The sequence below is a fragment of the Bufo gargarizans genome, chromosome 4, assembly GCF_014858855.1.
Source record: "Bufo gargarizans isolate SCDJY-AF-19 chromosome 4, ASM1485885v1, whole genome shotgun sequence".
NCBI lineage: Eukaryota > Metazoa > Chordata > Amphibia > Anura > Bufonidae > Bufo > Bufo gargarizans.
The window spans coordinates 379605621-379632817 of record NC_058083.1 but is presented as its reverse complement, the minus strand read 5'-3'; the positions used below and the strand labels follow the sequence as shown (position 1 = coordinate 379632817).

General features: G+C 44.4%; 1 protein-coding gene across 1 annotated transcript in view; it reads right to left on the bottom strand.

Annotated features, from left to right (window-relative positions):
* Positions 1–5370: 5370 nt before the first annotated feature.
* FH (fumarate hydratase) overlaps positions 5371–27197 on the bottom strand; it is a 118276-nt gene continuing 96449 nt past the window's right edge. Inside the window, exons 6-10 of the mRNA XM_044291188.1 lie at positions 26934–27099; positions 22468–22671; positions 10510–10637; positions 7259–7412; positions 5371–6090 (exon numbers count right to left, since the gene is read on the bottom strand). Coding sequence (XP_044147123.1) covers positions 5948–6090; positions 7259–7412; positions 10510–10637; positions 22468–22671; positions 26934–27099 — 795 coding nt within the window. The 3' untranslated portion in view covers positions 5371–5947. The remainder of the gene's footprint in view (positions 6091–7258; positions 7413–10509; positions 10638–22467; positions 22672–26933; positions 27100–27197) is intronic.

Here is a 27197-nt window from a genome sequence, read left to right as displayed (position 1 = left end):
CTATTGTCAGTGCACCACACAGCTAGGTGCTTTACCTCCTCCCTGTAGTCAGACTCATCCTTGACACTGATGAGACCGATCACCGTGGTGTCATCTGCAAACTTGATGGAGTTGGATCCTTACCTAGGCCTGCAGTCATAGGTGAAAAGGGAGTAGAGGAACGGGCTCAGAACACAGCCCTGTGGAGTGCCAGTGTTGAGTGTGATGGTGGAGGAACAGTTATTTCCTGATCTAACATGCTGGGGTCTGTTGGCCAGAAAGTCCATGATCCAGTTACAGATAGAGTTACTGACTCCAAGATCCACAAGTTTAGTGATCAACTTGGAAGGGATGACTGCATTGAATGCTGAGCTGAAGTCAACAAACAGCATTCTTGCATAAGTATTCTAGTTGTCCAGGTGTGAGCGTACACAGTGAAGCCCTGTAGATAAAGCATCCTCTGTGCTCCTCTTCCATGGATAGGCAAATTGGTGAGGATCCAGTGGGGGGGGAACATAACTTGGTGTGCCAGGACCAGTCGCTGAAAGCACTTCATAACTACAGACGTGAAAGTTACATGGCGGTAGTTGTTCAGGCACATTGGTGATGAATGTCTCGGCACTGGCACAATGGAGGTGGTCTTTAAGCACGTTGGTACTACTGCCTGGGCAAGTAACAGGTTGAATATGTCAGTAAAAAACCCTGCAAGCTGCTCAGCACATCCTCAAAGCACACATCCAGGAATGCAGTCAAGGCCAACAGCCTTGCAAGTTTTGATACTGCTTAGTGCGTTGAGGGGCAACCATTTGCCCTGTTGGGCCGAAAGAAGGAGGTTAGGTCGAAACAATAGGATGACCATAATAAGGCCTTTCATCACTGTACAAAGGCTGGAAAAAAGCAGACTGACTTGGCCCTTGAGTGACTGAACTGGGGCCTAGTTGGTGTATCTCTCCAGTCAGTGCCCGATGTTTAAATTTAGTCCACAACTTTCAGCCAGCCATTCTAGAGGATCCATCTTGGTGTCCATGATACTTATGACCGAGGTAATGACATTCGCAAATATATTTTGCTTCTCAGGGGAATAATTGGTTATATATGGAGCAAAGGCTTTTAAAAGTCTTTCCTACTTATATTAGTCTCTTATTTTCTCAAGATACTAGCATACATGGTGGTCTATATGTGCCCGAGTATCTCCAGACGTTGTGGCCCGTTGCCTCCCACCCCCTTCTTGCCCGTTGCCTCGCCTGGATTGGCTCTGGGCTGGAGGGCACATTCTCAGTTGCCTCAGCATTGGCGGCCTCCTCTGTAACCTCTTGATGTTGAGACTCATGGGCCGAGATTGCTTGTCCCTCTGAGACATGAGCCGCTGGGGTCATCGGGGTTGGAGGAGGACTCGCCAGCAGCCTCTGGATGAAGGTTATCCACAGTGGTGAAAGGAGAATGACAAATGTTAAAATAGCATAAAAAAACAACACAGAAATAGGGAATTATATTATGTGCATAAACTAATATGTTCCAAATTACACTGCATAATACAATAATAAAAACGCAACGTAAATTACCTCTTTAGCTCCAGAACTGGAGCAAGAAAATGCAACTGAGCAGTGTATAGATGTGTCTTTTACAACCCACCGTCCCTACTGTGACCCTTTAAGAGTACTTGCTCCCTGTGGTACTGGTCCCTGCGGGATTGCCAAAGAGTTTTCACTTTGTTGACTGTAAAAAATTAAAAACATTTTTACAGTACATAATTAACTTATTAGTTGCTTATTTAAATACACAAATTGCACACTAACTTATGACTTACTTTAATTCGCATTATGGCACATAACTAGTTAATAATAGTGTTTCGTTATAATCACAAGAACAGTTTCAAAAGTTGAATATGCTTACTGAGGGAAGAGAGGCACATAACCTGAAACATGCATCCAGAAATAATGCAGCCATCACTTTGTCCATGAGAGAAAATGCAGTGAATATGGCTGCTATAAGACTAATAAATGATGCAAGAGCTGAAAACAGTTTACAGATCAGTAACAATATGGTGGCAAATAAATTTATCATTTTGGACATTATATGACAGTTGCTGGCTGAAACATACTCAAATACATGCTGATATTTACAATATCGCCTATAAATTCAGCTTTATATGCAAACATTAAAGACCTGCAAGGGTTGGCTTTGCAAGGCCTGAGCGCTTGCTTTTGGGCATCCTTCCTACTCAGAGCCGAAGATGGTGCGCGTCACCTCCACCCATGACCAGTCTTTCCATACACGGTCATGGTACTGATCCGACCAGGTATACCAAAGTTAAGGCCTTTCTTGTATCAAAGATATCAGTTCCTTTACATCTAATCTAGGCATCTTGGAACCTCTGCTGTGGCCTAGTAACCACTCCACCTGCCTGCAAAACTTTATTTACAAACTCAAAACACATGGCTATTGTGGGCCTGGCCTAAGAATCCACAGCACGGATCCGCAAAAAACTAAATGAAATAAGGTGGCGTTCCCTATTTTTGGCGGACCCATTGACTAAAATGGAGCCACAGACAGTGATTTTCGAACAATAGGACATGCACTACTTTTTTGCGGAACGACAAGCGGCCACTAAATGCACACTGAGCGATTTCCATTTTCTTTTGCGGACCCATTGAAGTGAATGGTTCTACATCCGCAATAAAAAGGGAACGGAAACAGAAAGAAAATACTTGTGTGTATGAGCCCTTAGGATGAGGTCTCGATCTTTCCAATTCAGCAAATGAGCTAGTAGTCGTCGGGGAGAAGCTCCCGGGCAGGGACTCTTTGGGCCCTTTCCACCGCATAAGTCATAGAGAAGGTGGTCCCAGGAAATATAGATTTGAACCAGTTCACAAGAAAAGTCGCCGGATCAGAGCCCTTGGCCCTCTCAAACATACCCAGGATTCTGACTTTATTCCTGTGAGCCCGGTTTTCTAAATCAGATTTTTGCACCGGTAAGGTCTTCTAAGGCAGATATTCGATCCTTTGTTAGGCCCAAGTCCACTCTCACATCCTCAATCTTGCCCGTGAGCGAGGTCTGGCAGGAGGTAATGGTGACCATTAGTAGATCATAAGCAGTTTTTAAAGTAAATTCAGGTTCTTCGGTCACCTTTGCTGCAATATGTTGCACTGTAGCAGAGGAAGTGGCGCCATGTTGGGTCTCCTACCTGGCATACTCTTTCAGCTTTTCTGCCGCTGCCTGGGCCTTGTTGGGACTCATGACTTGGCTCTGAGGCTTCCTCCTTCTCTTGTGCACCGACCACGTTATGGTGACTGAGGAATGGGTGCCAGGATGGTGAAGGATGTGAAATGGGAGCCGGAGCTGCTCTCGGGCATGTCTAGCCATGTCGGCATATCATTGTGGATAAGGATGCAGACAGTGGTGGGTTCACCACCACAAGCAATTCTTTGAAAAACATGTCAGCATAGATAAGCAACCACACTCTTCAGGTATATCAGGCTTTAGCAAAGTGGGCACAGACAGGAAGAGCGACGTGCTGCCTTGCACTCGCTCCACTCTGCTGATATCCTGTACCGATACAGTATGCAGGCAATTAGCAGTGCTGAGCACAGCAGATGCAGGACAGGAGCTCACACAGCATATCACTCTTCTGTTTGTGGCTACTATGCTAACGCCTGACATAGCCCATCTATGTCAGGCTTTAGCAGAGCAGTGGTGGTACAGGCAGGAGGGGGAATGTATGACACTGCCTGTACAGCACTCAGTGTGGCCCTAAGGGAACTCGCATTTCCATACACAGCGCTGTTTGAGAGGACAGATTCTAAAGTGCAATAGGCACCTGAACTTGGAAAAGTTTTATTTTTATTTTTTAAATATAGTATATTAGAAAAAAAAATCATTTAATCACATTTATTATAGGCTTTAATAAAGTTTATATGCATGTTTAGGTATAGTGATGTCTCGTTTACAGGCTAAACAAACTATCAGAGCAGGGAAAGAAGCTGACATGACAGGTCATGTGACCCTCAGTCAAATCTGAGAAACCAGCCACTGGAGATAAAGGGAGTGAATTGGAAAGCTGTTACATTTGCTTAGTTAGGAACATAGAAAGAACAAAAAAAAATAACTCGGACAACCTCTTTAAGGCTAAAATTAATTATATCAATAAGGGGTTAAAATGCAATAGTGCCCCGAGTTGTGCACCAATAAGATTTACTGCAGACATTAAAATCTACAATAAAAAAAAGTGACATTTTTGGGAGGGTTTTTCCAATTTTAACGTGAATGTTAGGCTACTTTCCCATTCATGGACGGACCCGTTCAGATAATACAACCGTCTGCATCCTTTCAGAACGGGTCCGTTTGCATTATCTTTAACATAGCTAAGACGGATCCGTCTTGAACACCATTGAAAGTCGATGGAGGACGGATCTGTTTTCAATTGTGCCAGTGAAAACGGATCCGTCCCCATTGACTTACATTGTGTGCCAGGATGGATCTGCTTGGCTCAGCTGCAAGCAGTGTTTTGGGGTCAGTCTCTGAAGTGGAATGGAGACTGATCGGAGGCAAACTGATGCGTTCTGAGCGGATCCCTTTCCATTCAGAATGCATTAGACTGCAAACTGATCCGTTTTGGACCGCATGTGAGAGCCCTGAATGGATCTCACAAACGGAAAGCCAAAACGCCAGAGTGAAAGTAGCCTTAAAAGTTACTTGAGAAATAGACTCTGGATTCAGGATATCCAGTTCTATGTTGGTTGGGTGGTATTTGCCTTGTTAAATTATTGCTTTTGCTGTTGATGTATTGTGTATGTTTTTTATTGTAAGATAAATGCAACTGCATCATTCCTATGGAGAACTGCTCTACGTAGTTTACCCTTTCTGAAGTGTATATACAGAAGGAAGATTCAAAAATCATAGAACTTGTGAGGAAACGTTGTAAGTCTGATACAAATAAAGGACTGACATGATTACATAGTACATTCTTTACGCACATGGAAATAAAGGTAATCTGAAAGAACTGTACAAACTTTTTGACCAAATATTTTTTATTTATCAAAGAAGCTCCCATTTAAGATACTTTTTCTTGTGCCATATTGATCTCCACAGTAAATGAAAATGAGCACAGCTAAAACAATGTACTATAAAGGCATTCATATCTTTCAATATAATACTGTACTATATACCTGGAAAAGACTCCCGGCCACCTGAGAAGAGTCCTGGTTATTCATGAAGTCCTGCTCTCCTGCTCACCTGCTGATGACTGACAGCTTCTACCTAGTTTTCACCCTCTCTCTCTAGGAGAGAACTGCCAACCATGAGCAGATGGGGGAGAGCAGGAGATCATGAATAACCAGGACTCTTCTCAGGTAGATTTGACTCTTTTCAAGGCCTTTATTGCAATGATTATGATGCTGGTTCTCAGCAACCACTTACTTTTAGCTCATGAGCGACACACAGCTGAAAATCAGCATTTCTGTCACTATTTTATGCCAAGTAAGGTCACCATAAAGTTGATGACAGGTTCCCTTTAATGCACACAGAAACTGAAATGACAAATAAAGTGGTTGTCTTATCTCAGATTTTGATGACATATTGCTAGGATATGCGATTAATGTCAGGTGCAGGTCCCAGAGCCTTGACCTGCAACTAACACCAGAATGACCCGACCCCGGCCACCCCCCCCCCCCTCCCGAAAGTGTAGAAGAGGGCACCTCCCAAGCATGACCACCCTTTAGTCACCACTATGTGACTTCCAGCAGAACACGCTCGATTGGCTATTTCGTCAGTCTCACTGCAGTGAATGGAGAGAACATGCTGTTCTTCACTTTAGGGGCCCTGTTCAGGAGATGGAACGGGTCCCAGAGATGGTACCTGCACATGACTGATGGCATAGCCTCATGATATGCCATCAAAATCTGAGATGGGCCAACCCCTTTAATATTTATTTTGAAAAATATAACAAAAGTATTTGGGATATGAATAGTATTATTTTGGACCAAGCATTTCTTCTGGTTTAACCCACTGGTCAAACTGCTCTGATGTAAGAATTCCAAGTTTTATGGCAGTTTCTTTTAATGTTCCACCTTCCTTGTGTGCGGTTTTGGCAATTTTAGCAGCTTTATCATACCCTATAAAATAAAAAAAAAGCATATGATTATTAGTTTTCAAATGTATTTATAATTTACTGTTGTGTGTTACTGTATTAAGGCACATTAGTGGTTTTGTTTTCCTTTATTCTTGTTCACATTTCTGTCGAATTTTCAGTCACTTTTAGTCAGAAGAGCAGAAACGCTGAGTGCTGATCTGTCAAATGAGGGACACCAGCAGCACCAGATGGACTCCACTGAATTATAATGGGAACTGTTTGGTTCCACCATAGTGTCAGTCATTTTGATGAGAATTATAGCGTTGCATGATGCATTATTCTTCCCATCACATATGACCAAATTGCCTAAATGATGTACTGACCATAAATGTGAAGAGTGTTTGTCATGCAATACAAAAGGCTGCCATAAAAACACTGCAAGCTCATGAATTTACAAGACAATAGTAAGGAATTTCAAATTCCTGCAGCAATTCAAAATTTTAAGATAACTTTATCTGGGAAACTGAGTGTTTGTGATATTAAATCAGCAGATTTGGTGATTTCCAAAGATTGTTTGAATTCTGACCAACTTTTTTTTTTCCACAAAAAGGGAATATTATAGTTGCAAGAGAGTTGCACACAGACGTGAGATGAAAATAAAATAAATAATTTTGAAAGTTTACAAATTTGAGATAAAATAGTGCATTTATAAAAAATATATACTTGATATGGAAGATTTTTAATTATTAGTGCCACTATGTCAATACATATCTGTATCAATGCATTTTTTATGTATACAGAAAATAAAAAAAAACTACTATCACATGAAAGAAGAGTCACAGGCAGTAATGAACACAGCAGTTTTTTGGTCTAGAGCTTGCCATAAACAATAGACCAAAATGGCCAAACCGGCCAATTGTGGCAGGACCAGGGGCAACCCAACAGCCCCAAAAGCAGATGTTGCAAGGAAAGAAGCATTGGGTTTGTTGTCAGCATACTAGGTCCTTTATTCTCAAAAGTATCCAACTCTCGTTATGGAGCTAAACATACATGCTCATCTAAATGCATATATACAATATATGTATGCAGTGGTCTTATACATATGACAAGCTTTAGGATACCCTTTGGCGGTTTCACAATTCTGTTATAGCTGTTAAAAAACACATCTGATTAGAGACAAAAAGAAAACTTTGTAATTCCAAAAATGTTACCTATGTGTGGATTTAGTGCAGTTACAAGCATTAAAGATTCATTCATCAATTTGTTGATTCTTTCGGTATTTGCTTGAATTCCAACAACGCAATTGTCGGTAAATGAAACTGAAGCATCACCGAGCAACCTCACAGAGTTGAGAATATTTTTTATCTAAGGAGGAAACATTTTGGATACAGTAACTTAATAAATTAAGTATAAAACATTTTTAAAAAATTAAATTCAACAATATACAAATATATTTACTATTAAAACACACAGCATAATAATTGCTTTAAATACAAGTGTTTTTCAGGACTAGCAGTCCCCCCCAAAAATACTGTCTTTTTTAGGCAGAAACTTAAGATTCTTTATGAAGAATTCTAAATCCTAAAAGCGGTTGTCTCACCTCATTAATCCACTGTATACATACCCTTTTCTAAATCGGGATGCAACTCCTGCAATTATCAGCTTTCTACCCCCAAACTGCATGCTCGTTTCTAGGGGTTACAGCCACCACTGTATTGTTACGAGCGGTGGCCGCGCAAGCGCACTAATCCCCTGTGCTCCAGCTGCAGAGGTGGCCGGGTTTCAAAGAAGCGAGTGCACACTGCTTGAGCTGTCAGCACAACAGGAACCATTCACACAGTTACAGGGTGTGCGCTACAGCCCTGTAACTGCGATATATAAAGGTAATAGTTTTCAGTCACACTAGGGCAAGTAAGCTGTATGTTGATGACAGGAGGGGGAACCTTTACACAGCACACAGAACAGATCATGACATGCAACTTACCATTGGATGTCAAGATCTGCTCTGATATCCTAGAGGCGGATACAGAATCTCCTACTGTGACAGCCTCGGGACTGAGCACGCACAAGTGAGGAGAGGGGTTACTTCCTCCCCGCCAGGCTTGCCTTGCACTTTAGAGTTTAGCTCTGCCCCCAGCAAGCAGGGCAGAGAGGCCCTGAGAGCAGCGAGGCAGCCAGCAAACAGGGAGGTGAGACAACCCCTTTAACACAGTTCGAGAATCCGCCAGATAATCGCTAACATGCATTCATACGTAGGAGCGCTTGTTAGCAATTATCTGGCAGTGTAAAGGTGCCACCAATTACCTGACGAATGGGCGAAACGCTTGTTGTTCGTATAACTCGGTCGTTTGTCTAGGCACCTAAATTGTTGTTTGCCGACAGCAGATTGTGCTGTGTAAACAGCCTCTGCTGTCGGCAAACGAGTCTGTATAGGGACAAGACTCGGCATTAGCGATCGTTCCTCCTTGCACTATAGAGGGGATCGCTGCATGTAATAACAGCAGTCTCTATATATACAAACTGAAAAGAATGGCGTGGTATTAGCAGGAGGTGCTCAAACCCACATGCAGTCGTGCATATACAGGTCCTTCTAAAATTGTGATAAAGTTCATTATTTTCTGTAATGTACTGATAAACATTAGACTTTCATATATTTTAGATTAATTACACACAACTGAAGTAGTTCAAGCCTTTTATTGTTTTAATATTGATGATTTTGGCATACAGCTCATGAAAACCCCAAATTCCTATCTAAAAAGAATTAGCATATTTCATCCGACCAATAAAAGAAAAGTGTTTTTAATATAAAAAAAGTCAAACTTCAAATAATTATGTTCAGTTATGCACTCAATACTTGGTCGGGAATTATTTTGCAGAAATGACTGCTTCAATGCGGCGTGGCATGGAGGCAATCAGCCTGTGGCACTGCTGAGGTGTTATGGAGGCCCAGGATGCTTCGATAGCGGCCTTAAGCTCATCCAGAGTGTTGGGTCTTGCGCCTCTCAACTTTCTCTTCCCAATATCCCACAGATTCTCTATGGGGTTCAGGTCAGGTGAGCTGGCAGGCCAATTGAGCACATAATACCATGGTCACTAAACCATTCACCAGTGGTTTTGGCACTGTAAGCAGGTGCCAGGTCGTGCTGAAAAATGAAATCTTCATCTCCATAAAGCTTTTCAGCAGATGGAAGCATGAAGTGCTCCAAAATCTCCTGATAGCTAGTTGCATTGACCCTGCCCTTGATAAAACACAGTGGACCAACACCAGCAGCTGACATGGCACCCCAGACTATCACTGACTGTGGGTACTTGACACTGGACTTTTGGCATTTCCCTCTCCCCAGTCTTCCTCCAGACTCTGGCACCTTGATTTCCGAATGACATCCAAAATTTGCTTTCATCTGAAAAAAGTACTTTGGACCACTGAGCAACAGTCCAGTGCTGCTTCTCTGTAGCCCAGGTCAGGCGCTTCTGCCGCTGTTTCTGGTTCAAAAGTGGCTTGATCTGGGAAATGCGGCACCTGTAGCCCATTTCCTGCACACGGTGGCTCTGGATGTTTCTACTCCAGACTCAGTCCACTGCTTCCGCAGGTCCCCCAAGGTCTGTAATCGGTCCTTCTCCACAATCTTCCTCAGGGTCCGGTCACCTTCTCGTTGTGCAGCGTTTTCTGCCACACTTTTTCCTTCCCACAGACTTCCGACTGGGGTGCCTTGATACAGCACTCTGGGAACAGCCTATTCGTTCAGAAATTTCTTTGTGTCTTACCCTCTTGCTTGAGGGTGTCAATGATGGCATTCTGGACAGCAGTCAGGTCGTCAGTCTTACCCATGATTGCGGTTTTGAGTAATGAACCAGGCTGGGAGTTTTTAAAAGCCTCAGGAATCTTTTGCAGGTGTTTAGAGTTAATTAGTTGATTCAGATGATTAGGTTAATAGCTCGTTTAGAGAACCTTTTCATGATATGCTAATTTTTTTAGATAGGAATTTGGGGTTTTCATGAGCTGTATGCCAAAATCATCAATATTAAAACAATAAAAGGCTTGAACTACTTCAGTTGGTGTGTAATGAATCTAAAATATATGAAAGTCTAATGTTTATCAGTACATTACAGAAAATAATGAACTTTATCACAATATGCAAATTTTTTGAGAAGGACCTGTATATAGGGGAGCACATCCTGCACTTGTGGCCCGTTGCTAATGACGATCCCCAGCAAAATGCATACGGTGGAGGATGCCCGCAGCGAACCACAAGTACCACAATAGACATCCTACACAAGGTAGCAATTATGTGGATGTGATAATCAATATAACAAAATAATAGGTCCCGTGCTACTTGAGAAACCTTGGCGTGGTGCCCGGGCTCAGACATGTCCTACACCGTACCGTGGCATTCACAGTAATACAGGATACAATTATTACAATATTAAAAGTTAATGCAAACCTAATTAAAATACTACTTACAATTAAAGGCTTGAAAACATTTAATTCAAAATGTCCATTACTGGCTCCTATCGTTATAGCAACGTTGTTCCCCATCACTTGGGCGCATACCATAGTTACAGCTTCACACTGTGTAGGATTCACTTTGCCTGTAGGGAAAATAAATGTGGTCATAGCCGTCAATCAGTAATAGGAACGGTCACAGTATATCACTACATGCACAGTCAGTGATAGGACCGCTTCCTTGACTTCAAAGCCCAGGATGAGCAAGAATTTACATGAATGAAATAAAAGTTACACTGAATCATTTCATACAAATCTATATATCAATCTGCTCAGCTCCCCCTACTCTACTAGACTGCATTGCATTTTCAATGTGACAGGTTCATTTTCATAAAGCTTATGTTTTTATCACAAACATTTAGCACAAACACGGGGGTTCTTTTTGCATACGATGCCTCGAAAAAAAAGCTATACTTTCAGAATTCTGTATTTTTCTCAAAACTGACCGTTGACCTTAAAATTCCACATACCATCAAAAAGCTATGCCAGCTTTCTGTCATTGAAAAGTCAAAAATTTTGCTTTTCCGACTGGTGATAAATTTACAAAAAGTGTGCAGTGCGTGGTAAATGTATGGACCTCCACAGACATATTTACCAATATGTGCAGAAGAAAGGTGGCACACATTAATACCAGATATCAGGAGTCTATTGCACTTTGGAATCCGTACACTCGTAAAACTGCTTACATGTCAGACGTGTACGAGTACGGATTCCACTGCGGGGCTGTCATGGTCTTACCTTCTTGCTGTTCTCCTTCGTTTGACATGTGCTGGCGGCCATCTTGGTTTCTGGGTTTCTTGTAGCCTCCCACCCTGCGGCTTCTCCTTCCCACTGGGAGGAGCTGGATGCCTAGCTCATATATATAGGAGGTCTGTGGCTTCAGTTCCTTGCTTGGTCCTCCTGTGTTCACGTGCTTCTAAGACTGCTGCTGCTTCTAGTTCCTGATCCTGGCTTCGTCTGACTACCCTGCTGGTTCCTGATCCAGGCTCCGTCTGACTACCCTGCTGGTTCCTGATCCAGGCTTCGTCTGACTACTCTTCTTGTTCCTGACCTCTGGCTTCGCAAGACCCTGCTTCGGTTTAGCCATCCGTTTGGACTTTTGCCTTACAGCTTGATTTTCAATAAAGCCTTCTTATTTCCACTTATCTCTTGTTGTACGTCTGGTTCATGGTTCCATGACATTAGGACCAAGCCATGAATTCTGACGGTACAGGGCCATCCTCGCTACCTACGCTGGTTGCCAGACTTGATCAGCAGGATCACCTGTTGGGTCGGTTCGCTGTGGCGTTGCAAACCCTGCTTGAACGCACGGCTCATTTAGCTTCCATTGCCGATGGGTCGGTTGTCGCTCCTGGGCCCGCTCCTACTGCCGCTCCGGTTGTTGCGCCAGAGTCTACCCCGACACCTGTTGCTGCGCCTGCGGTGTTTTGGGGTATGACCGGTTCTGCCCCCCTTCCACAGCGCTTTGGGGGAGAGCCAACTCAGTGCCGAGGTTTCCTTAACCAGGTGGGCATTTATTTCGAGTTGCTGCCACATGCCTTTCCTACTGAGAGATCAAAGGTGGGCTTCTTGATCTCGCTGCTCTCGGACAAGGCCTTGGCCAGCCCTTTATGGGAGAACAACAATCCGGTGGTTGCCGAGTTTTCCGGTTTTGTTGCTTCTCTTCGGAAGGTATTCGATGTGCCGGCTCGTGCTGCCTCTGCTGCGAAGCTCCTTATGTCCATCAGACAGGGTTCACGATCCGTAGCTGAATACGCCATTGAGTTTCGTACCCTGGCAGCAGAGGTGGGCTGGAATAATGAGGCTCTGGTCGCTGCTTTCTCTCATGGTCTCTCGGATGCCTTGAAGGATGAGGTTGCAGCTAAGGACCTACCAGTGGAGCTCGAGTCTCTTATTTCTTTCCTGATTTTGATTGACACCAGACTCAGGGAGAGACCTTCCTTTAAGGAGAGCCTGCGGAGGCCTTCTAACAGATTGGCGCCTACGTTTGCTGTCCCACCCGTGCCTCCCTCTCCTCCCACGCCTCCTGGGGATGACTTGTCTGGGGGTGAACCCATGCAGCTGGGGTTTGCTCGCCTGTCCGAGGGGGAGAGGGCACTCCGGAGACGCGAGGGCCGGTGCATGTACTGTGGTCTCGGTGGGCATTTTCGGTTGGCATGCCCGAACCGTCCGGGAAACGCTCGCACCTGAGATCCTGTCGGGGGCAGATCTTGGGTGGAGTCTCCTCGTCCCCGGTTTCCCGTGTTGACAAACCACTGATTACTGTTGTCCTCTCCTGGGTCGGGGGCTCGGTGACGACCCAGGCGTTGGTGGACTCTGGTGCTGGTGGTTTGTTCATTGATAGTGTGTTCGCTGCCGCCAATTCCATTCCTCTGCAGCCTCGAGGTTCCCCACTGGCTCTTGAGGCGATAGACGGCAGACCCCTTCTGCCGCCACACGTGACTCATGAGACCCTTCCAGTGGGGATGGCCATTGGTGCCGTTCACAGAGAGTCGGTCTGTCTCCAGGTTATTTCGTCTCCACACTACTCGGTGGTCTTGGGGTACCCCTGGCTCCAGAAGCATAATCCGACTTTCGATTGGAGATCGGCCGAGATCCTCTCGTGGTCACCGCAGTGTGGGGCTAGTTGCATCCATGGGTCTGTCAAGTTGCTGTGTACTTCCTCAGACTCTCTGTTGCCTCCTAAATACGAGGAGTACCGGGATGTATTCGATAAGGTGCGTGCGGTTGCCCTACCTCCGCACCGCCCATACGATTGTGCCATAGAGTTACAATCTGGTGCCGTTCCTCCTCGTGGCAAAGTCTATCCACTGTCGGTAGCGGAGAATGAGGCCATGGAGGAGTACGTGAGGGAGGCGCTTTCACGCGGACACATTCGCAAATCCTCGTCCCCGGCAGGGGCTGGATTTTTCTTTGTGAAAAAGAAGGGCGGTGAGTTGAGGCCTTGCATCCAGGGGTCTCAATCGCATCACGATCAAGAACGCTTACCCGATACCCTTGATTTCCGAGCTGTTCGATCGCCTCAAAGGGGCCACGGTCTTTACCAAACTCGACCTGAGGGCGGCATATAACCTGGTAAGGATCAAGGCGGGCGATGAGTGGAAGACCGCGTTTAACACCAGGACCGGTCATTATGAATCCTTGGTTATGCCCTTTGGGTTGTGCAATGCGCCCGCAGTCTTCCAGGAATTCATCAACGATGTTTTCCGTGACCTGTTGCAGCAGTGTGTGGTGGTCTATTTGGATGACATCTTGGTATATTCTGAATCCATGGAGGCCCACATTCTGGATGTCAGACGAGTGTTGCAACGGTTAAGAGAGAACAAGCTGTTCGGTAAGCTTGAGAAATGCGAATTTCACCGATCCCAGGTAACCTTCTTAGGTTACATCATTTCCGCTGAGGGGTTCTCCATGGATCCTGAGAAGGTTTCGGCTGTCTTACAGTGGCCCCAGCCCAGTGGTCTTCGTGCCCTGCAGCGCTTTTTGGGCTTTGCCAATTATTATCGGAAGTTCATCAGGGACTTTTCCATGCTAGCCAAGCCTCTCACGGATCTGACCAGGAAGGGCAGTAATCCCCAGGTCTGGCCGCTCGAGGCCATCCGAGCTTTTGAGGCTCTAAAGTCCGCCTTTGTGTCGGCTCCGATTCTGTTGCATCCCAACCCTGGGTTGCCTTTTGTCCTCGAGGTGGACGCGTCTGAGACGGGAGTAGGCGCCCTTCTGTCTCAGCGTAGAACACCAGAGGGTCCTCTGCTTCCTTGTGGGTTTTACTCCCGGAAACTGTCTTCCGCGGAGTGCAACTATCAGATTGGTGACAGGGAGTTATTGGCCATCGTGCAGGCCCTTAAAGAATGGAGGCACTTGCTCGAGGGCTCGGTGGTTCCGGTTCTCATCCTGACGGACCACAAGAATCTGACCCACGTCAGGCCAGATGGGCTCTGTTCTTGTCACGTTTTAATTACGTGGTCTCCTACCTACCCGGTTCCAAGAACATCAGAGCGGATGCCTTATCACGGCAGTACTCCGAGCTGTCCGGGGAGGAGTCGATTCCGACTTCGGTCATACCTCCGAATCAGATCCTGGCCGCCATTCGCACCAGCCTGACCTCTCCCCTGGGTGAGCAGATTTTGGCGGCTCAATCTGGTGCTCCCTCTGGGAGACCCAACGGCAGATGTTTTGTGCCTGAGGAGTTGCGCACTCGGTTGTTGCGAACCTACCATAACTCCAAGGCCGCGGGGCATCCTGGAAAGAATCAGCTGTCCTGGGCTGTTTCACGTCTGTTCTGGTGGCCTTCTCTACGTTCCGACATCGCCGCATATGTAGCGGCATGCTCCGTTTGTGCCCAGAGTAAGTCCCCTCGGCACCGTCCGTTGGGCCTTTTGCAACCCATAGCCACCGGGGAGCGTCCATGGTCACACCTGGGGATGGATTTCATTGTGGACCTCCCTGCATCTCGAGGCCATACGGTCATTCTCATGAATGTGGATCGGTTTTCCAAAATGTGCCACTGTGTTCCTCTCAAGAAGTTACCCTCTGCACAAGAGTTGGCCACGATTTTTGCCAGGGAGGTCTTCCGGTTGCACGGTTTGCCCAAGGAGATTGTGTCGGATCGGGGGAGTCAGTTTGTGTCCAGGTTCTGGCGCTCCTTTTGCTCCCAGTTGGGGATTCATCTCTCTTTCTCCTCGGCCTACCACCCTCAGTCCAATGGGGCCGCAGAACGATCCAATCAGGCCTTGGAGCAATTCCTTCGTTGCTATGTCTCCGATCACCAAGACAATTGGGTTGAACTCCTGCCTTGGGCTGAGTTTGCCAGGAACACGGCGGTGAACTCTTCCTCTGGGACGTCTCCCTTCATGGCCAATTATGGGTTCCAACCTGCCGTGTTACCGGAGGTATTCTCTCCCCAGGATATTCCGGCTGTGGAGGATCACCTTTCCGTCCTACGTGCTTCTTGGGTACAGATCCAGAGGTCCCTTGAGGTCTCTGCGCAGCGCCAGAGACTCCAGGCTGATCGCAGACGAGCGCCCGCTCCTTCCTACCAGGTCGGAGACCGCGTATGGTTGTCCACCCGCAACCTCAACCTTCGAGTGCCCACTCCCAAGCTGGTGCCTCGCTTTGTTGGTCCCTTCCGAGTGCTTCGCAGGGTAAACCCGGTAGCCTATGCCCTTGCGCTTCCTCCTGGCATGCGGATCTCCAACGTGTTTCATGTCTCCCTGTTGAAGCCACTGGTGTGTAATCGTTTCACTTCCTCGGTTCCTCGGCCTCGTCCGGTCCAAGTGGGCAATCGTGAGGAGTATGAGGTGAGCAATATCCTGGACTCACGCCTGGTCCGCGGTCGGGTGCAGTTTTTGGTCCATTGGCGTGGTTATGGTCCAGAGGAGCGTTCCTGGGTTCCCTCCGCAGATGTCCATGCTCCTGCCTTGCTCCGAGCCTTCCACGCACGCTTCCCTCAGAAACCGCTCTTTACTCCGCGGAGGAGGGGCCCTTGAGGGGGAGGTACTGTCATGGTCTTACCTTGTTGCTGTTCTCCTTCGTTTGACATGTGCTGGCGGCCATCTTGGTTTCTGGGTTTCTTGTAGCCTCCCACCCTGCGGCTTCTCCTTCCCACTGGGAGGAGCTGGATGCCTAGCTCATATATATAGGAGGTCTGTGGCTTCAGTTCCTTGCTTGGTCCTCCTGTGTTCACATGCTTCTAAGACTGCTGCTGCTTCTGGTTCCTGATCCTGGCTTCGTCTGACTACCCTGCTGGTTCCTGATCCAGGCTTCATCTGACTACTCTTCTGGTTCCTGACCTCTGGCTTCGCAAGACCCTGCTTCGGTTTAGCCATCCGTTTGGACTTTTGCATTACAGCTTGATTTTCAATAAAGCCTTCTTATTTCCACTCATCTCTTGTTGTACGTCTGGTTCATGGTTCCATGACAGGGGCCACAGTGAGCAATGTAGTCAGGAGCAAACATTGCTCGAGCCTGTGCCAGTGCCTTTTTAGCTAAAGCTTGGAACAGGCAGGAGCTTTTTCTACAGCTTCAATAAAGTAGAAATTAATATGGAGAATCATCAGCATAATCTATTAACCCCTTAAAGGGGTTTTCTCATCTCAGACAATGGGAGCATATCACAAGCATATGCCCCCATTGTCTTATAGGCGTGGCTCCCACCGCCGGGACCCGCATCTATATTGAGAACGGAGCCCTGCAAAGTGGTGGCTGGAGGACTCTGGTCCAGCCACAACCAAGTGTTCTCTTCATAGAAGTGAATGGGAGCGCCCCACACATGATCAGCCACGGGTTCCATTCACTTCCAACAGTCCGGCGGAAAAAAACGAGCTAGCGCTCAGCTATTTTCGGCGTCCCAATAGAAATGAATGGAGGGCAGCTATGCATGTGCAGTGCGCCCTCCACCACTTTTGGGGCTCTGTTCTTGATATAGGTGTGGGTCCCAGGGGTGGGACCCGCATCTATCAGACAATTGGGAGCATATCCTGGCAGTATGCCCCCATTTTCTGACATGAGACAAACCCTTTAAAAGGGCTTCTCCAGGAATAAAAAAAAATGAAAATACTTAAATATTACTTTATTATAAATATATTCCCATACATCTTTCATTAGTTATGGCTCGCTTTGTACAGTGAGCAATCATTAGGAGAAATAAAATGGCAGTTGTCCTATTAGTACACAGAAACCTGTCCTAACCACACAGCAGGACGGTTACTTCAGAACACCAAGCTAAAAGGGCTGCATCATCCTCCCCTCTGCTCTACTTGTCAGAGATCCCGAATACAGTTGATAAGAACTGGTACAGAGAGGGTGGACAGGATAGACTGTGGTAATGGAGACTGCATATAAGTGCTACTGCTCATTATCCACATCCCCAGCCTCCTCTCTGTACTTCTAGTCTCCTCATGAACTCCCTTCCTACAAATGTTCAGCTGAAGAGCATATTAAAAACTGTATTCAGGATCATAATCACTAACAAGGAGAGGAGGATAAAGAAGTTCTTTAGCTCAATGTTCTGAATTAACTTGTCCTACTGTGTCATAAGGACAGGTTTTGTGGGCACTAATAGGATGGTGGCCATTTTATTTCTCCTAACGATTGTGCCTGAGACAAAATGAGCCATTATAACTAATAAAAAGGTATTTGGGAATATATTTATAATAAATAAATATTTAAGTATTTTCATTTTTTTAATTCCCGGAGAACCCCTTAACGGGTTCGCTGGAGCGATCTTTATTTAAATATGGCACCCGCTCATGCATGCAGCAGGCCCCATAGCTGACGGGTCTCTGCCGTTTCAAACAGCAGAGGCCTGTGGCTAATGACCACGACCGGCAATAATGTAGCCTTTTATGTGTGATCACGGCATCTAAAGGGTGAAAAACATGCTTGCTTCCGGGTTAATACCGGCATCCCTGTGTGGCGACTGGGGATGCTGGTAATGAATTCTAATAGGCTGGGTCTCTCTGCATATTAGAGGTGCAGGAAGGCACAAATAGAAAATCAGCAAATCTTGTAATACTACACTCTACATAGAAATATTCTATAAAAAACAAAGTACACTGCAGCCTCCTAGAGTGGCTACAAAAGCATAAAAAAAGTAAAACAAAAATGTCAAAAAAATAAATTTAAATCATCCTTTCCTTAAAAAAAAAATATTAAAAAAAATAGAATTATCATGGGCATCACCACGTCTGAAAATGCCCGTACTATTAAAATAAAAAATATTTTTCCAATAAGGCGAATGGCATAAGAAAAAACATATCAGAACAGCGAATTTGACGGTTTTTCAATCGTTTCTTTATTTAGATAAATGAAAACTATACATATGTGGCATAGTTGTAATCGTACTGATCCAGAGAATAAAAAGAAAAGGTCTGTTTTGGGCAAAGGAAACACTGTAGGGACAAAACCCGTAAAACTGTGGAAGAATTGCATATTTTATTTTTCAGTTCAACCCCATTTGGATTTTTTTTTTCCCTGCTTCCCACTATATTGTATGCCATATTAAATGGTGCAACTTGGTACAACTTGTTTCGCAAAAAATGTTGGGCTATGTCAACTGGAAAAAAAAAAAGTTTTGGTTAGTTATGGCTCCTCGAGACTGGCAAGAAAAATAAAAATGGAAAAACAAAAAAAAATTAAAATACTAAAAAAAAACTCTGGTATCCTAAGGGTTTAAGGCTATGTACTCTGGAGGCAATTTTTGTTTACTATTAAATTTTACTCATTTTTGGATAAAAATCACATTTTCAATTGGCCTTTATTAAAAGTATTGAGCAATTCTGTCACAAGGGGTTAACTGTTTTTCTAACTGTGTGGCTGGTACGTTCACCTTCACATTGCTCATTTAATAAACTTTTATCTCTAAATTAAGAAGTCAAACACTTATATAAGCCAAATTCTTATCAGTAAGATAGGATTGACCTTTAATGAGTGTTTTTAAGGGCAGAGAGCAGAGATAAGAAGAAGTCGGTCTGCTCCTCAGATGATGGAAAAGACTGAAAATCCAGAGGCTGCTTTTAGAGCATGTCAGCTCTGTACAGAAAAATAATTCCATATTTTTAATAAAAAGACCAATTGGAAAAAAGATTTTAGCTCAAAATAAGTACAATGCAGTAATACAAAAGTTTGCCCCAAAGGTGTACTTAGCCTTTAAGGATACTGCCTCGTTTGGCACTTAAGTCTCTTACAATTTTTTTTTGTTGCTTAATTTTTCTCATATCGAAAGAAAAAAAAAAAAATTATTTGCGAAAAAGCCATATGAAGGCTTGCTTTATGTGTTGATTTGCATTTTAAATTCCACCATTTTCGGGTACTGCTATTGTATGATAGGCCAATTCCGCAACTGTTTCTAGGGTTTGATTTTTACAGTGTTCACTATGTGATAAAAATAACAATGGAGGTTACAATTATGGTTCCGTGTCAGTTCCCACCTCCTTACTCCCGTTCTGGCTGGTGCATGCCAACATAGTAAACAGTCTTTCTGGCTCTTAAAAGGCCAGTGTGAGCATAGGCTAATCTGTCCCCAGCCTATGACAGCGCTCCTGACGTAGTGCATGTATGGCACCTTCCCCTATGGGAGGTGTCTGAGTAAAAGGTTCCTAGATTATCTAATTATTGCAAAGGTGTGCCTAGTGTGTACTCAGACCTTCTATGCCTACCTTCTGTCTGTTAACAGTACTGACCCTGTGTCCCCTTGGTGTCCATAGTATCTCTTGACACTGCCGAGTCAGCAGCCTGTAAACAATTACTCCTAGAGGTAGCGGCCTGGTGGCCCCTGCAGTAAAGCCAAGATACCAGATAACCACATTGACAATGCCCTCAGGAGTAGATACAAATCAAATCTGTTCAGTGGAATAATAGGTCCACACCCGCTCTCTTACAATTTTCTCAGACCATAGACCCCCACTGACGACTCCAAGCTTGAAATACAGATTCTGTTAGAGGAACTGACTAATCAGCAACGTTGCCTGGAACATATTTTCAGTAAATAAACACCAGCTCTGCATTTCTGGACACCATGGCCACCTCTTTTTACACTTTGCCCCCTCAAGATGCAGCCCCTACACATCAGCTAGAGTTTGCCTCTCCTCTTTCCATCGGAAATTAATTGCACCTGCTATGGCCACCACAGTATGAGGAAGACCGAAAGTCTTGCTGCGTCTTTCTTAAAACAATGTACCAAACACTACTGAGTTCCAAGCCCACCAGTTCCATATGAGTTCTGCCTCTTTACTGTCTCTTCTGTCTGGTGTACAAGTTCCTGTCTAACTTCTGTAGCATTGTTCCTGCTACATCTCTGCCAGGGCAATTTCTCTGTGGGCCAGTATGCCGTTCAGTTTAAAACACAGTCTTCTCAATTTTCCTGCAATAATGAGGCTGTACTAGCAAACAGTTACTCTAGATACTTTATATGAGTTAATTACTCTGGATACTTGCATTGGCCAACACTTTGTAGAATGTCACTGACTGGGACACTGGACAAGACACTGAAGGTCTTGATGCCTGCCATGCTGTCTGGCTGCAGTCAATCTGGTTCTGAGGTCTCAAATTCTTCCAAAACCAGTTATGCAGATGTTTTTTACAAGGATGGTGAAACACTGTTGCACCATAGGCCATAGAATTCATGGGCTAATATATGTGCTCCAATGATCTGCCACCACTTCTCCACATGGTACTGTTTATTCTTGTTTCCTGAGACTAATGGCATGTCAGACTATATACATTATAATATATATATATATAAGCGAGTTTAATTAGAGAAGAGAGTTTAATTAGATCAAAGCTAGCATTGTGGATGTGCAATCCAGTTCTGTTTTTCTCTCCCTGACCTATATACATTATAACCTTGGAGAGAGTATTCATCCTCAAGTCTCACTCCTCTGCTGAAGCGGTCTTCTTCTTTCTTAAGGAAAAGGGTGGCTCTCTGGCAGGCTCCAGGGATTTCAGAGGTGCTCTGACGGCCATCCTGGATTTTGCACTGCTGGGAGTAGAAGCTTTACACAGAGAGTAACATGCCCTGCAGACTTCACTAGCAGTATGAACATCCTGTCATTTTAATGGAGGGGTACCTGAGTGTTAAAGAGGGACTCAATCTAGCCTGTACTGAAAAACGAAAGTAAGCGACAGAAACTTGAGGAAAGGTTATACCTGAAGCCATTCCAGAAGAAGTATGGCCAAAATCAGACTTCTAACCAGTACTTAGTCTAAGGATATTTTCACACAAGCGTTTTTGCATGGATCAGCAAAAACGCTTCAGTCATAATACAACCGTCTGCATCCATTCTGAACGGATCCAGTTGTATTATCTCTAAAATAGCCAAGACGGACCAGTCTATAAAACCATTTTAAGTCAATGGAGGATGGATGCGATTTCTTTTGTGTCCGAGAAAACTGATCCGTCACCATTGACTTATATTGTGTGTCATGACTGACCAGTCTTGCTCTACACCACATCACGGACAGAAAAATGCTGTTTGAATGGAATGGAATAAATTCTGGTGCATTTAGTTTTGTCCCCATTGACAATGAATGGGGACAAAACTAAAGCCTTTTTTCCCCGCTACTGAGATCCTATGATGGATCTCAATAGCGGAAAGGGAAAGCGCAGATGTGAAAGTAGTCTAAGCTGTAAGTCCATAACGTGCATAACAAAAAATAAATAAAATAAAAAAATCCATTCCTGGATACATTGCAATGGAAGAGACATACAATTGTTCCCGTTACGCATGCTGCTACTGTTTGATATGATGCTCCTATATCATGTATTACAAATCTGAAGATAAAAAGATTGATGTACACAGACCAATCTGTGGCTGCTATGTGTTTTTTTCTGTGGATACAAAGAGGGGGCGTAATGTGGGTACTATAATACTAGCGGTCTGTGTTTGATGGCATCTCCCCTTCCTGCCTGACTATATACCGCTCACACTCGTCGCCATTTTCTTCCTCCTGCTCTAGCTGTTGCACACTACCATAGTGCACAGGTGCGCTCTTTCCTGCTCTTAAAGGACCAGCACACACCCTACCTAATCTGCCTATGGCAGTGTCCCCTGGGGTATACATGGCATCTTTCTGAGCAAAAGGTTCCTAGCTTGTATAGTTTCTGCAAAGGTGTGCTTGCTATGTATTGTAACCTCCCATGCCTGACCACCGCGCTGACTATCACCTGCTCTGACCAAATGCCTGTTTACCGCACTGCGCAAACTCTGGCTGTCCTGACCTTGGTTTGCACTGGCACAAATCCTAAGGCTGTGCCATCACTCTGACATCATATTATAGCATGAGTGACATAATAGTATGTCATTGAGCACTAAGAGGTTAATGAAGATGCTCAGGTGTGTTCACAACATGATTTACAGTCTTGGGTGTTCTACGATACACAATAATTTAGTACAAGAAATAAAAAAAAAAGGGTATTACCAGGCATAATACTGCTTCCAGGTTCATTTTCTGGCAATATCAATTCTCCAAGACCAGAACGTGGGCCAGACCCAAGAAAACGAATGTCATTGGCAATCTTCATTAGGCTGCAAGCGACAGTGTTCAAAGCGCCACTCAATTCGACCAGGGCATCATGAGCAGCAAGAGCTTCAAATTTGTTTGGAGCAGTGATGAAAGGTAATCCTGTGGGAACAATTTACATACAGACACTTCAAACAATATCTCAAACGTCAAAGAACCTGCTCACAGGCATTTACATACTGTATGGATATTTTGTCGTTACCGTAATTACGTTTCCAAAAAAAAACCAAAAAAACAAAATGTTTTTGTTCATTTTTAAAACCTTTGGAGCAACCCTTCAAAGAGAAGGAAACGCAAAAGTTATAACCTTTTTCATTTTTCAGTCCATGTAATATCATGGGAGTTTTTTTTATGGAGCAAGTTACAATTTAGGCTACTTTCACTCCTGCGTTCGGTGCGGATCCATCTTGTATCTGCACAGACCGATAATGCAAACACTTGTATCCGTTCAGAACAGATCCATTTGCATTATTCTTAAAAAAAAAAAGTCTAAGTCAAAACGGATCAGTCCTAACTTACATTGAAAGTCAAAGGAGGAGGGATCAGTTTTTTTATTGCACAATATTGTGTCAGTGAAAACAAATCCGTCCCCAATGACTTACAATGTAAGTCAGGGCGGATCCGTTTGGCTCCGCAACGACAGGCGGCTTTTTGGTGTCCGCCTCCAGAGCGGACTACAGGCGCAACGGAGCCAAGCCGATTCCTTCTGAACGGATCCTTATCCATTCAGAAGGCATTGGGGCTGAACTGTTTTGGGCCACTTGTGAGAGCCCTGAAACGGATCTCACAAGTGGACTCTGAGACGCCAGTGTGAAAGTAGCATTAGAAAGGTCCTGTTTTAGGGTACTTCTAAGGCTACTTTCACACTAGCAGCAGGACGGATCAGACAGCCTGTTCACCCGACGGAACAGCCCGTCGGATCCGTCCTGCCGTTAGTAAACGTGTGCCTCTGGACTACCGCTCCAGCCCCAATTGACTATAATGGGGGTGGGGCGGAGTTCCAGCAGAGGCACAGCGAGAGGCTGCCGGAATAAAACTACGACATGTCCGACATTTATTCCGGCAGCCTCTCGCCGTGCACTGCGTTCCTCAATGGAGCTGGAGCGGTAGTCTGGGGGCACGAGTTCACTAGCGGCAGGACAGATCCGACAGGCTGTTCACCTGCCAAAGGTCCGTGCCGCTAGTGTGAAAGTGCACTTACTTGATCTGCAATTAAAAACAAACAATGCCACAAGATACTTGATTGGCTCTCCCACATACATATAAAGCAATATAGGTAATCTCAGAGCAGGTATGCAATCTACAAGAAATACAGCAAAATAAACACGTCCATTTGGCTGGCTAATCAGTTCATACACAGGCAAAAAATAAAGCTGATCAAAATAAAACTGTGATAAACTCAATATTCCTTACTGAGAAGTATTGGGCTAAGGGTTTGTTCACACGACCGAGCTGTTTTTTTGCAGTCTGAAAATTGCAGCAAAAAACAGATGCCACCATTGTGCCTTCCGCAATTTACAGAACGGAACAAGAGGCCCTTATAGAAATGCCTATTCTTGTCCGCAAAACTGACAAGAATAGGACAGGACTCATCATTTTTGCAGGGCCACGGAACAGAGCAATGGATGCTGATAGCACACAGAGTGCTGTCCGCATCTTTTGCGGACCCATTGAAATGAATGGTTCCGTATACGGACCACATGCGGAACGCAGAAAACGGCCTGTATATGGAACGCAAAATACGTTCGTGTGAACGAGCCCCAACTTTACTTTACTCACCAGACCCCTCAGAGAGTGTGTCTATTCAGGGGTACCCTCTTGTTCCATGCTATGTTTATTTTTCAACTTGAACTTAGAAGGGTTACCCAGGAATTGATAATGATGACCTATCCACAGGATAGATCATCATTATTTTTAATGGTAGGGGTCTGAGTCTTGGAGGATCCTAGAGGATAGCTCATCAATATAACTTCCCAGATTACTTCTTTAAGCATGTATGCCATCTTTCCTCTCAGCTTGCTATGGAAGCCCAGGTAGAACATCATTTCGCGCAAGCCGAGACCAGTCCTTAGCTGAGAGGAACCCCATAGCAGAGGTATTTGAGAGAGAGAGAGACTGAGACACAGACAGACAGAATGAGAGACAGAGAGAGAGAGAGAGAGAGAGAGAGAGAGAGAGACCAAACAAATTCAAGTATAAACATTTCACTTCTCTCTGTTAGTGTCCCATAAGTCTCTGTCCTAGCACCCCTACTTTTCTCCACTTATTGTATACCTTTGACCTGGGAAATCTCAGAGGCTTTTAGTACCAGCCGTATGCTGATGACACCAAATTGAGCAGGCTGCACAGGCGGGCACAGGAGGGCAGAATGGGAGTTTTTAACTTCCCAGATATTGGTTCTGTCTCAACTGCAAAAGGGAGAAAGTTCCTCAACTTGCTGCAGGACCACCATTTATAAAAATAAAGGTATCGCCATGGTATCAGAACTATTAAAACTATAAAAATATTTTTCCTGGGTGGTGGATGCCATAACGGAAAAAAAAACTAAAAAGAAAGGTTCACCATTTTTTAGCCGGGACAGTGTGAAATCCTATTCACCCTAATAGATCCCTATTGGGTGAATAGGACAAGGGTTCTTGCTCCTAAGGGGGGAAATAGTTATTAAATAAAAAGTAAAAAAAGAAAACTATATTAAGTAGAAATCACCCCCTTTCCCAATTTTACATATAAAATATTATATAAACAATAAATAATTAAACAAAGTACATATTGCCATGTCCAAAAATATCTCCTATCGGGTGAACGCTGTAACAGAAAGAAAAAAAAAAATGTGCGATAGGCCATTTTTTTTGTCACCTTGTCCCCCAAAAAAACAGGATAGGTCTGTTCGATTATGGGCTGGACAATCCATAAAATGCGGCTTTTTCGCGTTTTTTAAATTTTTTTATGTAGTATCGAATGGTATCAAGCATCGCATAACTTTTTTATGGTATCGAAATCGAATCAAAATTTTGGTATCGTGACAACCCTAATATAAAGTGGTTGGGTCCTAAATAGGCTAATTTAATCACTTAGAAAACAGCAGCAGTTCTTTGTGTCATTCACTCTGCCTCTGTCCCTAGAAGTCCTTCCCTGCTCATCCTCCTACGTAATCTGATTCTTCAGTGGGCAGGCAGCCAGTCTTCAATGAAGAATCATCTGAGCAGTGAATTAAAGGAGTTATCCAATACTATAAACTGCCATTCCTCCCCCCCCCCCCCCCATTAGCTAGGCCCCTTACAGGGAATAAACTTACCACGCTCCGCTCCTGGTCCCCGCACTGCCGCTGCTGCTTCTGAAAAAATCCTGTGTCGGGGGAAGGGGTGAAGCAACCAATGGTTGGTGCGGACAGGCCGCCCTAGCATCGTGGGTGACACTAGGGAGGCTCGGCCCCATCCCCGCCTGCCATTGGCTGCTCTCCCACTCCCAACACAGTATGTTTTCCTTGGCGCATGGTGAGAATCAGAGGTGACGGCAGTGCAGGGACCAGAAGCGGCGCAGGGAGCAGGGTAAGTATATTCCCTGTGAGGGGGGGCCGGCATATGGGGGGGGGGGGGGGGGGAGTTTATAGTATTGGATAACCCCTTCAATAAATACTGAGGGGAAGCAGTAATGGAGAATGATAAGAGGAAAATGAAGCCTCTTTCTCTAATGAGATATTACAAAATTACTTATATTCATTTGTACTAGTAATTTATGAAAAAGATAAATGACAGTTTAAATACAGCAACATGAATTTGCAGATCTCCTTTAATTAGCTTGTAAATTACTACAGACTAGAAAGAAAATGAGGATATACTCACATCATCTCAAAATCAATTGCATACATAAAAATGGGGTTACATTATGCAGCAAACACATAAAAGGGAATTTACTAAGACTACAGTAGCATTTTTTTAAGACACTCTTAATAATAAACCCTGAAGTCATACTATGTGCCAGAATTATTACCATGCCAGAAAATTAAATCAATGGATTTCGGGGGTAACTTGCATCAGTTTTCTCACACACATATTGGTAATGGTGTTTTGCCAGCTGGTGACTTGCCTACAGGCCCCCCCAACCTATTGTTACAGTGGTGAGGGTGGTGGAAGAGAGCACAAGTGCACAATTTTTTCCACATACTGGCACTTGGACCAAGATTGGCAACTTTTGCATTCCAGTTTTGAGCACAAGAATGATACATTTCTTCCTATTAATTTTAGCAAACTTTATTCAAACAAATTGTACAGTCGGAGAATTTTCTACAACAGATATGAGTAGCCCAATTATCAATTATATTAAAAACACAGGGGAAAAAAAAAAAAAAACGCTTAAAACTGCACCTGTGAGTTCAGATACTTTGGCAGCAACTTTTTCAGCAAATCCAACTCTAGTATTTAACCCAGTTCCAACTGCTGTACCACCAGCTGCCAGTTCATAGACTCTTGGTAAGGCACCTTCAATTCTAGCAATACCATATTTTATCTGTTGTACATAGGCACTGAATTCCTGAAAAAAACAAGACAATAATTTAGAGAGCATATCTCATGATACACAGCACATGAAAAAGCTTTATAATTTGGTTACTAATATTTTACCTTATTACT